Source organism: Sycon ciliatum, chromosome 1 (assembly GCF_964019385.1).
Source record: "Sycon ciliatum chromosome 1, ocSycCili1.1, whole genome shotgun sequence".
Lineage (NCBI taxonomy): Eukaryota > Metazoa > Porifera > Calcarea > Leucosolenida > Sycettidae > Sycon > Sycon ciliatum.
Genome location: NC_088643.1, coordinates 18,068,775 through 18,081,969, shown reverse-complemented (window position 1 = coordinate 18,081,969; position 13,195 = coordinate 18,068,775). Strand labels below are relative to the sequence as shown.

Below are 13,195 nucleotides of genomic sequence, written 5' to 3'. Positions count from 1 at the left end.
TGGCATTCACATCATCTATTTAAAAGCCGACACTGTGCATGCGAATACCAGATTGAAGAGAGGACACGTTGGGGTTGCTTGCTATCATACATAGGGTAAACCCCCCCCTCTCCCTCCCATCCGTGACCAGTAGCAATAAAGTCACTTTCTCCAATACATTCGTGCCAAGTCCGCAAAGCGCAGTAAAATAAACACTCCAATCCACCTAGGAGAGCCACCATGTTAGGACTGTTGCCAGTAATAAGATGTGTTTGTGATCCTACTTGAACCTGATATATGTCTTCCAGCACAGAACTTAAAAATGCTAGTGAACAGGAGGGGAAACAGAGACAAGACGTGAGCGATAATAGATCAGATGAGCATTTTGCTAGTATATATATATATACACATACACACACACACACACACACGCTGGTTGTGCGGCGGGAAGAGCGGAGCGGAGCATGCAGAGCATACAGCAACCACTGCATGCCTGCTTACATAACGTTGTCACCAACGCCAGCAAGGGTGGGTCTGGGGTAAGGCTGCACGCACATACACAGGCCATCCAGTCACACAAACACCGCCGACATACGCACGTCGCAACACTAGACACACGGATACACGATTGACAGGTGTTACCTAGCTAATGGGAAACTCAAACAAGCTCGGTCAATAAGATGAAGTCAAATCCGCACTGGACATCCGAGCGTAGCCGATACTGACTGCAGGCAGTGACATTGCTAAAAAGAAAAGCACGATGCCAGCGTGCATGTACCAGGAACAAACGCTACCAGCAGCTAACCATGTTTTGACGGTCAGTCACAGGAGCTACTAGACAACACGGTTGGGTGCTGCTCTGGACACCAGGAGTCTCAGTTGTCACTTGTCAGCACCAGTTGACGGCCGCGGGCTAAAAAGCATGCAAATGCCACGCAGCCAGCCAGCGGGCTGCTCGCCAACCCTGCCAATGCCGCTGTCAGCGGATCGACTAAAACAGGGTCAGGGCCACCCTAAACGATTCTGACTTGCTATCGTCACCTCGTAGTGGAGTTACCAGTTGGGTACGTACTAGCAACCAGCTTTGCAGAAGCAGCAACAGCAGCAGCAGCATTCGTCTAAGCATCGCTGTTAGCACTAGTCACCAGCGCACTTAACGCCAATGCAGAGGTGGGCGGCGAGCCAGCGTCCATGGCAACCGCCTCATGGTTGCCGTGTGGTGACTCGCCGGGTGCGGAGCAACGCTTCTTTTTCGCGTCCTGGCCGCCGTTGTCGTGCAGTGCAGCAGTAACTGAAGAACCTGCCAGTGGTAGAACACATCCGGCGGCAAGATCCTTAAAGGACGGTGCTGCTTCGCTACTGACTTGAATACTCGAAGACGATGACAACACACCTGCAGTAGATGAAGAGGATGCATGTAGCAGCACCGGTGTAGGCGCTGGCCCAGAGGATGAGCCATCCGCGACGGTGCTCCCAGCATTGGACTCCATCTCGTCTTCGTGCCGACGCTTCTTCTTCCGCCTCCGTTCGTCCTTCAAGTTATCGTCCTACAAAACCAACAGCAGCAGCAGCAGCAAGTCAATTCACTTAAAAAAATGATGCACGTAATGAGTGGCATCACAGTCATGGCTTGCCACTCACAACACATGCACACTAGCATAACCATAAAGCTGAGCAGGAAGCACCATAACCATTCACCAACCCACCCCACCCATCCCACCTCACCCTACCCCACCCACCTGCCCCCTCACCAACCCAACCCATCCACCCACCCTACCACACCGACCACCTCACCCACCCGACCCGACCCGACCCACCTACTCACTCACCCACCTCACCCACTCACCAACCCATCCACCCCACATACGGCTATACCGATCAGCTTACCATCAACGTTGCCACCACCATCACGCTGTCCTTGGTTGAGGAGCAGAGGTGGAGAAGCTGCCACAGCTGCTGTGTCTCGTCCATGCTAACCTCCAGTAGATCTCCTATAATACAAAACAAACAAAACAGGAGAACAGTCGGCATAAAGAATTAGATCTCTCAAAAGCTGTTCGCACCTACTACCAGTATGTACAAACATGTGAAGTAACAAACAAATAGCGGTATTTGTACCAGTACAGTTCATTTTGGTGACTGACAGCAAAACAAAACAAAAGGAGTGCCCGGATCTGGGGGATCCGGATTACAGGAGTTTCACTGTATATCCATAGTACTATAATACTGTGGCTTCACGTAAGTCAGCTTACCCTCCAGCAACAGTGCTTCTAAGTGTCCACGTACGTTGGCCGGCAGATCAACCTCACCGGGCACAACCCTAGGAGGAGTAGCGTCGACATCAGCACTGCCCAGTGCGGCGAGCAGTGACCGAAGTCCCACGGGGTCATCGACACTGACAGCCGAGAGGGGACGAGGCACGGGCAGCGGCACGGACGGGGTTTTGATTAGTGACGCCGCGGCGGCCGCCTGCACTTGACCGGTCTGGCTACTCGAGCTGCTCGGTCTGCCCAGCGGTGCCGTGGAGCGCAGCTGAGACTTGCACGGAGCAGCCTGCGTAGCCGCGGCCACGAGTCCAGGCGGCAGAGGCTGTGATCTGGAAATGAACGCGGCCGCGGACAGACCAGACATGCCGCTGCCACTGGCGCTGCTGCCGCTTCCATTGGATGACAGTGCCGCCGGCGTGGACGCTGATTGCATTACGCTGCCACTGCTACTGCTGCTGCTGCTTGGGGCCTGTAGGGAGTTGAGCAAGGACGCTATGGCGGCGGGATTCTGCCGCTCGAGCATGGCCGCTGCCTCGGTGAGCGCTGCACGGGCCAGCTCTTGCCAATGCATGGCACGCTCGGTCAACGACTGCAACGCCGCGTTCTCCACCAGCTGCACAGGCACCTTGCGTAGAGACACGAGAAGCGAGAGCACGGAATCCAGCCGGGGCCGCCGCGACCGCACGCACGTCTGGCATATGAACTTGTTCTCCTTGAGCGTGAGCGTCGGTGTGCCTGGCGCAGGTTGCTGTTCGCCACCGGCAGAGCCACTAGTACTGCTAGCGCCGCCTGTGCTGGTACTACTGGTAGTGGTGTTGGAGGAGGCACTCGGCAGCTTGGAGCGTGGCAGGTGCACGCACACAGAGTGAAACCACTCGAGGCATAGCTCGCACATCAGCATGGAGCTTGACATCGCATTGTGGCAGACACAGTGGCGGTCCACTGGTGCGTCGCCTTGCTCGATCGACGCCAGGCTCTGCTGCGCAGCCGCGATGTGTGCGCCGCGCAGCTGTCGCATCTCATCCACTTCTTCCCGCGACAGCCTGGACAAGAGGACGGTCTCCTCATCGAGCGGCATTGCTCGCGACGACGATACCAGGTTGGGCGGAGTGCACTTGCTTTCCTGTCTCAGACGACTGGGCAGATCCAGGCGAGGATACAGCACCTGCAAAACACAGCGGCACAGTGAGCGGACAGAAAATAACTCAAACCATGCAGTAGCACTGCTAGTCTGCAGTTAAGAACTGACTTGCACTAGAGTGCTTGTGCTAGTGTGTGAATGCATTCATCATTTCAGATATATGCACTGTGAAGCATGCAGTATAGCGTACCTTGAAGGGACGTAAAAACCAGTACTTTATCATAGCAGGGTACACAGCATAGCTATAGCCCAGGTCCAATGACTGCAGAGGGACAAGTAGTAGTAGGCTCCAAAAAGGCACTTTGTAGTTTGTATCCACTGCAAAAGAGAAAAGTAAGTTATACCCAGGGTACCAGTACTCCATACTCAACTGTTTTAGGGCATGTTCGATTGTGCGAATCCATCAGCCCCGGACCCGGATTCGCCAAATTTGTACATGTTTGATTGTACGAATCCGGATCCCGAGAGCACGGATTCGGATCCAAGCAACCCACCTCCCAGAGACGGATTCGACGGATTCATTTCCATGGTACGACTCATATCTACTCAAAACTCCCAATATGCGTACACTAGGTGAAGAGTTCACCACAACGCGTACAGATACTACGGGATGAGCTGTAGCAACGCGGTTGCTAAGGCCTTGAAAAGGATTATCGGTTGTGCACATTCGATTGTATCCGTCCGATCGAAGTGATCTGGTCGGCGGGGATCGGGATCCAGTTTCTACAATCGAATGCAGCCCTACTGTACACTTTCACATGCGCGCACACATCACAAGAAACTAATACTAGTGCATGTACATGGCCCGGACAAGTGGTGTCAACAGGACGTCCTGCTGTGGACATTGAAATCCGGTGGAACGACCGGGGCCAGCGCCCTTACTGCCTTAGCGCGTTTGCGCGCGCACGCACAGTAGCAGTGTTCACATACACAGTAGTAGTGTTCACATACACACAGTGGCCATTGCTGCAAGGCCAGCACCCGGCGGCCGCTTGATTTCTCAACAGATCTCAATATCCACAACAGTATGTGGGCATCTGGATAATGCCGCTTCTGGAAGCAAAGGCATACATCGAGACATTATTGCTCGCGCACACCACTCTCACCTGTAGCAGAGTACACGAGTTGGTGATGCTTTTCTTCAGGAAGGCACGGCAGGCACGATCGCGCCAGCCCTGCGCCGCGGCAACCAACGACTCGACCTGGGCGAGCTGCTCCAGCTGGACAGGAATGGTGCGTGCTCGATTCAGAAGGACTTCCAGCTTCTCCAGGTCAGGCGAGATGTCACTGTCCTGCATACCACACATGCACAAAATAAGAAAACAGATGTAGTAAAATAATGACCTTGTGCTTCTCATACACTCAAACCAAGGCAAGTGCGAAAATGCATCCATCCAGTTTGACACGACGAGAAAAAAAAACAAGCGCCCAACGTGGGGCTCGAACCCACGACCCTGAGATTAAGAGTCTCATGCTCTACCGACTGAGCTAGCCGGGCTGCTTGTGCATGAGTGCTGCGGTAATAGATTTGGAGGGCCAGGCAATGCATCATAATGCCATTTTTTCTAATACAGTCGTCCCTCTCTAATCCGGCACCTTTTGCAACAGCATTTTCTGCTGGATAAACAAGGGCGCTGGATTATCAAATCCTGCCCTCCAACCCGGCCCACCTGTTAACATACAGTGTACATGTTAGTGTCGTACGTCAAAACGTAGGGATTTTCTGTGTCAATCCAAGTTGTAAAAATAACGGAACTGGTTCGGATGTGATGTGCAGCGCTATGGGAATGGGTGTGTCCACCCGAATTCTTTTCACAGATGAAGCTGCAGGAAGCCTCAGCCCTTCTTCAAACTCAATCCAAGTACTTTGTGGAATGCATGTCTTTTGAACATACACTTGGGAATATCCTATGCACTGGCATAGGATATCCCCAAGTGTATGTTACATGTGTTGTGTATGTTACAATGCTCCCCGACGGTATGCGATGTACAACTGCTGGATTAGAAAATCGAATTATGTACAGTTTGAGTGATTTGTTGCAGAAAATCGCTGCTGGAGGCGCAATTCAAGTGCCGGATTACAGCGTAGAAAATGAACTGAAAAAATCCGTTTTGCCAGAAAGTGTGCTGGCTTGCAAGGGTGCTGGATAAACAAGTGCCGGATTAGAGAGGAACGACTGTACTCAATATCATGCACAATGCAACAAACTACTGTAACTTCACAAATTTTCGGTGTACTTTTATTTTCGGTACTTTCGGTGCATCTGTTTCATACCTAAATTTCAATACACCGAACAAACACTAACACACGTAATCCAATAGGGAACTGCTTCTCTGTACCGAAAATTTCTGTTCACCTAACCTGGTCTTTTGCCCTCATACCGAAAATATTGAGCACCGAAAATTTCTGAAATTAGAGTATCCTCAGTACTTGTACAGGTCGAGCACACCTGTATTTGCAGCACTGGATGATAGTATACCGGAATCGGTACACAAAGAACCGCTAGGATCCAGGTGCACATTATCGATGGTCTTCTCAATTTCACAATGGACTCTTCATCTACAAGCATTGGCATGTTCAAGCGCAACGTCCAGTATACACAGCCCTGGGCCATTAGGACAAGGCTATAGTTGAGTAGTCGAGTAGCAGCACCATGAGAACAGTCATAACAGGGGGAGGGGGGTATTCTTGGTACAGGTGGAATCCTGATAATTCGAACCTCAAAATGCCAAGAAAACACTTCTAATTATCCGGACATTCTAATTATCTAAACATGAACCGGCAACAAAATATGACACAATACTGTTAAACCGGAAAGTCTAACGTTTTAACGACCAGTTTTTTTCGTCATTTGAAAAAACCCGGTTATCGCTAGATGTCTGTGTAAAGATGCGCATACAGATGGGTGGCCAGGTAGCCATCGTTAAACTTTCTGCACGTGGTTGGCTAACACCCTCTCTCTCTTTGTATTGGCCGGTGTTCTCACTGTGCTATGAGATGCTGTGGCAAATAAATAAATGAATAATAAATAATCATGCCAAAAATACAAAACGTAAAACTTTTTGGTCGTTATACTTTCCGGTTTTACAGTATGTCAAAATGCTCTCATGGTCACGCAGAGTTGCGCTATGGACCTTTGACACAGATTTCAAGGATACTGAACTGACCGGCACAGCCTGCTCATGCTAACTAAACTGACGAGTACAATGTACAGTGAACTTCGAATTACACTTTGCAAACTTCGAACTATCAGCACAAATCCCACACATTTTCTATGTAAGTGGAATCTGTGGGACTTCTGATTAACAGGACATATCCAGTTCGAGGTTTGAATTATCAGTAATTTTTATGTGGGAATCGTATTGATAGAAATCGGTCCTGGAAAAAAACTTCTAATTAAGCGGTATGATCAAATTAAGCCATATTCGAATTATCAGGATTCCACCTGTACCACTGAAAAGATTTGGAGAGATCGACTTGCTACAACAATACAGTTCTGGCCGGAGAAATCCAACCTCATAAATAAAGTAGCGCAGCATTGGAGTGCACAAAACAGTGTGTGTACATGTAGTGTAGCTTAGCGCCCGGCGCCACTATGGTCACAGGGTTGGATTTCTCTAGCCAGTAGTATAGTTATAGGTCTGCATGTGACGGCATCCGACACTGCCCAAGAGAACCCCTCCAAGTATGCATGCTATACGCATGGCTGCACAGGGCATTGCATATACTGTATAAGCAGAAATATTCGTCTGGAATTTAACTTCGTCTTTTTCGTCCAAGGAGCTTTTGGACTAAATTAAATGTAGGACGAATATCGATTTGTCCAGCGTTTCTATACACTCTTATGACCCATAGACGAAATTTTCAACCGGACGAACTCCTTTTCTTTGGAGTTGGACGAAATTGTTGACCGACGAAATTTTCTGCCTCTACAGTAGTTCTACACACCTGAATAGCAATGGCCTCCTTGCTCCATTGCAGGGCGTCCGTGAGTGCTCCTTTCAAGCTGGCCCGGGAGGGAATGTTGATGGGCAAGTGGTCAACCTCGCTAAGCAACGACTGCAGATGTGACATCGTCGGTCTGAAGCACACAGCAACAAAAAGAGAGGAGGAAAGGGATGGAAAAGGAGCAGATTATTTATGCTGTGATGGGTATTGATCTTATCATATGCATGGCCAGACCTGAAGGTGACGGAGAGAGAGAGAGAGAGAGAGAGAGAGAGAGAGAGAGAGAGAGAGAGAGAGAGAGAGAGGACACAGGCCTGGCCCTCAAACACAGGCATGGCCCTCACTATGTCGAGCCATTGAAGCAAGACGTCTGGAATACCCCCCCCCAAAAAAAACAGTCCCTCCCGCCCCAGCTTGCAGACAAACTCACTTATCTTCCACCAGTGCCTTCGCTCTCAGCTCCCATTGCTTCGCCATCTTCACCAGACCCTCAAGATGTCGCAAAGCCTCTTGAACACCTGAAAAACACGCACATACATGTACACACATACCGTACTCACTCGATTAGAAGCCCCTCTCGAATAAAAGCCCCTCTCGAATAAAAGCCCCTCTTGAATAATAGCCCCCTACAAGGACTGTTTAAAAAATACAAGTCTCTCTCGATTAGAAGCCCGGACTACTATTCGCAAAGCAGGGGGTGACAAGACAGCGCACATATTGGTACATGTCCTGGTCGACGTAGTGTGGGAAAACTACTGAAGTAACTCCGGACGAGTTGCTGTGAATATGAAAGTTTTAGAGATTCGATTAGAATACTGGTATGAAATGAAACAACAAAAGCCCCTCTCGAATAGAAGCCTCTTCAAAATTGGTATTGGAAAAATAGAAGCCCGCTTCTAGTCGAGTACGGTATACACACACCAGCTGATTAAGTGTGTCAGTTCAGGTCTTTCTCGACATGGCAAGCTTTCCTAACGTCATGTACCATGTGTACAGGTGTGATACCATAGAGGTTTTGAAAATGACATCACCGCACTTGTTGTGCATGGAGTGGCAAACAAGTGAATGCCATCATCACACACCCTCACACTTTGAATGACATAATCCCACACACTGTCAAGTGTGTGTGTGTGTGTGTGTGTGTGTGTGTGTATGGAGAGGCAAACCAGTGAATCACATCATTGTACATGCTGTGTGCACGGAGTGGCAAGCCAGTGAATGATATAATCCCACGCACGGTGTATGGGGTGGCAAACCAGTGAATGACATAATCCCACACACTTTGTATGGAGAGGCAAGGGTAGGACTAAAGGGACGGGTAGGACTAAAGGGACAAGCCCAACTTTTTTTTGCAGTTTTCTGTCATAAAAAAATAAACGTCACAGGCTGCTCTTCGCAGCCCTGCAGGCACGGTGACCAGGTGACTGGCGTACGCAGGAGCACGTGACCGCTTGTTCAACCATGTTCGATTTGGAATAAAGGAGGAACACTGCATCGCAGCCTTTTCGGACCAAAACCAATCGACTCAGCGTCCAAAAGACTACAACATATGGGCCAATCGTGGTCATCCGTGCTTTTATAAGAACGAAATGGCGCTTTTAGTGAGATTTTGCATACAAATCCCCATCTAGTAGGGCGCAGTCACCCAGTTTCGGTGGAAGTGCGCGAGTTCGATTGGGATTCAAGTAGGAAGGGAGCGTCTCAGCTTCCTCGGACCACGACCATTCGACTCAGCACCCTGAAGACTACAACTGGTGAAATTTTAATTTTTGCCTTAATTTCCCCTTTAAACACTGTGCATCGCTGTGCTTTTACGTTCATCGAATGCCGTTCGGCTATTTACAGTACGCGTTGCACACCATTGATGCCCAGATCTCTTTGTCTTGTACAATCAATGCTGCCATTGGTGGAACTGGGTAAAGTCAACAGCTTTTGATGTGCCGAGAATATTCCGCCCGCGGTTCGTCTGGAGTTCGGAGTGTACACATTGAGAACTACAGGCGCAAGCAATTTACTGTCGACATATCGTGTCACCGCTCCTTGGTTACACCTGGCAACGTGTTTAAAAGCAAACTTGACGTCGTCCGGTACGACACTCGCACAGTACACACGCGACATTGGTTGTTGCAGTGCGGACACACTGGCAACACAACACACCAGTCTTACAAGTGCAGTGTACTGGGCATGTGAAAAACGCTCGACACACATTTGATGTCGTCAGTTCGGTGGTCTCTGTCACCCTTTACTCATGCCCTTACCATTGTGTGGTAAATGTTGATGACCGTCTGCAATCAGTTCCTCTACCTGCTCCAGCGTGCTTTCAGGCTCAGAGTTGCGGGCCACCATCACCCTGGCAGACTCAAGCCACTTGGCCTGACGTAGCTTCTGTAGGACGTCAGAAAAACATGTACATGTAGTACCACATGCACGTGCACGCATGCACACACATACACTCACATACATACACACACACACACACACACAAACGCTCTCACACACCACACACACACACACACACACACACACACACACACACACACACACACACACACACACACACACACACACACACACACACACACACACACACACACAAACGCTCTCACACACACCACACCACACCACACCACACACACACACACACACACACACAGAGCATAACATGAGTACAAGAACAGGTTCACTCCAATCTGAACACCATACTGCCTTTTTCCATTTGAACAAAGCAGGACTGTAAACAGGCAACATTTCAGGAGATAACTCCCACTGCTGACTACTGTACGAAGTGGTACTTAATCAAAATAATGTATCAGCTGCAAAGAATATCTGACAATTGCGTTAGCGTTAATCGCAGGCACATGTTGCTGTGGCAGCAATGCACTTGCCTGCTGTATGCATGCCAGCTGTGGCACTTCCACATCAAACGACTTGGCATCCTCGAGCAGCGTGGCCAGGCGACTGTAGGGCGGTGATGGGTCGGCAACGGCCGATTGCAACGACGCCTGGAACGACTGCACTCGTTGCAGGAGATTCTGCAACACAGCGCCACATGGAAATGCAATGGTTCAAACTAACAGAAGAGCAGCAATTACAACAAGGAAAATGCATGAATTCTGACTGGTGAAGAACAAAACCACACAAAAAGGCAGCATAGCAAAAAAAAAAACCCTGATCTGGACACCTTTCTGACCCTTGTAGAGTAACAACATTCAGCTTTTCAACGAAAAATGGCCTCAAAAACGATTGATTGGCATAACAACTTACTATTAACAAGTGTTTACTTTCATGCAGTACAAGTGTATGTTCTGAGGTATGGGCAGCGCTCGGTCCCAACCTGCCTGGACCAGGGACAATTTTACTGCACATTGTGAACTGGATGGCATTCTCAGATCTGCGGGTCTCCTCACCTGAACAAGAACACCTTCATCGATTCGGCATGGCAAGCAGTTCAGCCGCTTTGTGAACCTCTCCAGCTCGTCCACCGTCACGTTGTGCTGCATTGAGTCCGAGCTGAGGAGCAGCACAAACAGCACATTATAGAGGAGAATAAGATCATTGGTGCAATGCGTGCCGAGCAGGACAGTCATGCAAGAAGATACCCTATGATGATGATGATGGAGCAGATCTCAGAGTACACCGACTATAGAGTGGTGTCACATCTTTGTCATGTGACGAACTACTGTAATTTCACAAGTTTTCGGTGTACTTTTATTTTCGGTACTTTCGGTGCATCTGTTTCATACCTAAAATTTCAATACACCGAACAAACACTAACACACATAATCCAATAGGGAACTGCTTCCCTGTACCTAAAATTTCTGTTCACCTAACCTGGCCTTTCGCCCTCATACCGAAATTATTGAGCACCGAAATTTTCTGAAATTAGAGTATGTGTAGAAAGTGATCATGGCATGTGTAGAGTGGAACCAATATGGCCGACATCATGTGACCGAAGGGGTTGAGTGGAGTTGGAACCAACATGGCTGACCTGTATGGTCATGTGATAGACGTGCAACGGCCCTACGCACACACACACACACACACATACACACACACACACACACACTATACACTCAGTTGGATGGCTGTGCGCCCAGGGCGCTAAGACAAATAGCATACCTGCCGGTGTCCTTGCCCTTCACGAGTTGCATAGCATCGACAGCACACTCCTCGGCTTCCTCTATGGCAAGCTTCAGCTCCTCCACTAGATCCGGTGCGGACAAATTGCCATTTTCAGCTTCAGCCGACAGTCGCTTTAGGTCCGCAATTGCTGGAAAGGATAAAAGAGCAAAACAAAGGGCCAGTATACCCATACACATTATCAAGAGTAATGGAAAGCTGTCAGCACGGACTTTCGTTCGAAATTAGCTTTCGTTACTTGCGCTACGTTTGTAGGTCAGGAAAGTTAACGAAAGCTAGTTTGCAACTAGAGTTTGAACAGTGCTCGGCCCTCAAGTTCACGCACGAGCTGGCACGTGACGGTATTGATTTCCTAGACACCACAGTTTTCCATCGCGAGGGACAAACGTCAGTAAAGCCTCACTTCAAGCACGGGTCAGTGGCACCGCCCGGCATGTACTAGTACTTGGCGTTGGCGCTGCGAGTAGACTGTCTCAGAAGGAAATTATCAGCCAGCCGTGTAGTAGCATTGGATGAAAGAAGAAATGTGAGCAGCGGTACGCCGAGTACAAAGTGGTGCATAGTACACCATTGGCTACAGGCCACGTCACGCCCCTGCTGGTGTTAAAAAAGGCCGTTATTACACTACAACACGTGGCTCGCGTTTCGCGGTACTTTTCATCAGATTGTGACGGTTGTCAATGGTTTCGGGTCCCGCGATCGAAACGTGAGCCGTGCCGTGAGAAAACGCAGACTTGGGCTTTCGAGGCCAGGTCACAACTGAAAGACTGCCGCGAGCGCTGCCGTGAAGGAAATCCGGAACGTGGGTGGTCGTGTTTGCGTTTCTGAGGTTTTCTTTGGTGTTACTGTTGAGAGCGTTCTCCAAGATCCAAGTTATCCTGCAAGATGGTTCCAAGAATTTTCAACGAGCAGATGGAGTGCAAATTCATTCGGATTTGGCATGACGTCCTTGAGAATAGTCAAGGCCAGATGCGGACCCGTGATGACAAGCTACACATGGCCACCACCATGATGAACTCTGCGTGTCGGGAGCAAGGCTGTAAGAGAAGACTCAGTGTATCTGAAGACTATGTCTTGCCAAGTAGTAAAAAGGAATGTCAGCCTCCTATTGTCTGGCCACACCAAGCACCTATGCCCAAAGTTATTGTTCTGCCTACGGCAATCGGCTGTCACTTGCTGCCAGTAATCGCGATTGTTGCGAAATTCGATGCGCTTATTATTTCCACGCGCTGTTCTCTCTGGTCTTGCTGTGCTGTCCGGTCCGGTGTCCTATGTGGTCTGATGCGCTTAAGGGTATGGTGTGATGTGCGCCAGATATGGAGTGTGGTGTATGCAAGTACTAGGTGTACGTGGTGTGGATGGCGTGATGAGTGACAAATGTGGTGCGTGTGCGTGTGGTGCATGTGGGAGTACGCGTTGTTCGAAAGGGTGAGATCCTGCTTCCGTTGGTGAGAGTGTGCTTGTCTACTAGTTATCGCGCATGCGTAGGATATGCGGAGCGCGAGCTGTGAGAGAGAGAGGTGTGATTCGTCCACGGTGTCGGCCTGGCCGGTGGTTGCTTCCACGGCCTTTTCATGGCCGACCGGAGGAAAGCATTGCCGCGTATTGACGTGATTACGACTCCTGTCTGAAAACTAACGGATACACAGCTCCACCAGCCGTGGGAGCAGATACCGGCGACAGGGCCAAACTTGAACAGATGGGAATATTTCTTCTGCA

At 49.5% G+C, this 13,195-nt stretch overlaps 1 protein-coding gene and 1 non-coding gene across 2 annotated transcripts in view; both read right to left on the bottom strand.

Annotated features, from left to right (window-relative positions):
- Nucleotides 1-178: 178 nt before the first annotated feature.
- Nucleotides 179-13,195, bottom strand: part of LOC135816030 (lysine-specific demethylase 5D-like) — a 37,881-nt gene continuing 24,864 nt past the window's right edge. Inside the window, exons 22-31 of the mRNA XM_065329389.1 lie at nt 11,456-11,606; nt 10,744-10,846; nt 10,222-10,368; nt 9,595-9,721; nt 7,767-7,854; nt 7,337-7,469; nt 4,494-4,679; nt 2,232-3,411; nt 1,867-1,970; nt 179-1,526 (exon numbers count right to left, since the gene is read on the bottom strand). Of these exons, the coding sequence (XP_065185461.1) occupies nt 1,098-1,526; nt 1,867-1,970; nt 2,232-3,411; nt 4,494-4,679; nt 7,337-7,469; nt 7,767-7,854; nt 9,595-9,721; nt 10,222-10,368; nt 10,744-10,846; nt 11,456-11,606 (2,648 nt within the window). The 3' untranslated portion in view covers nt 179-1,097. The remainder of the gene's footprint in view (nt 1,527-1,866; nt 1,971-2,231; nt 3,412-4,493; nt 4,680-7,336; nt 7,470-7,766; nt 7,855-9,594; nt 9,722-10,221; nt 10,369-10,743; nt 10,847-11,455; nt 11,607-13,195) is intronic.
- On the bottom strand, nt 4,813-4,885 carry Trnak-cuu (transfer RNA lysine (anticodon CUU)). The gene has a single exon. It is a non-coding gene; the product is annotated as a tRNA-Lys (tRNA).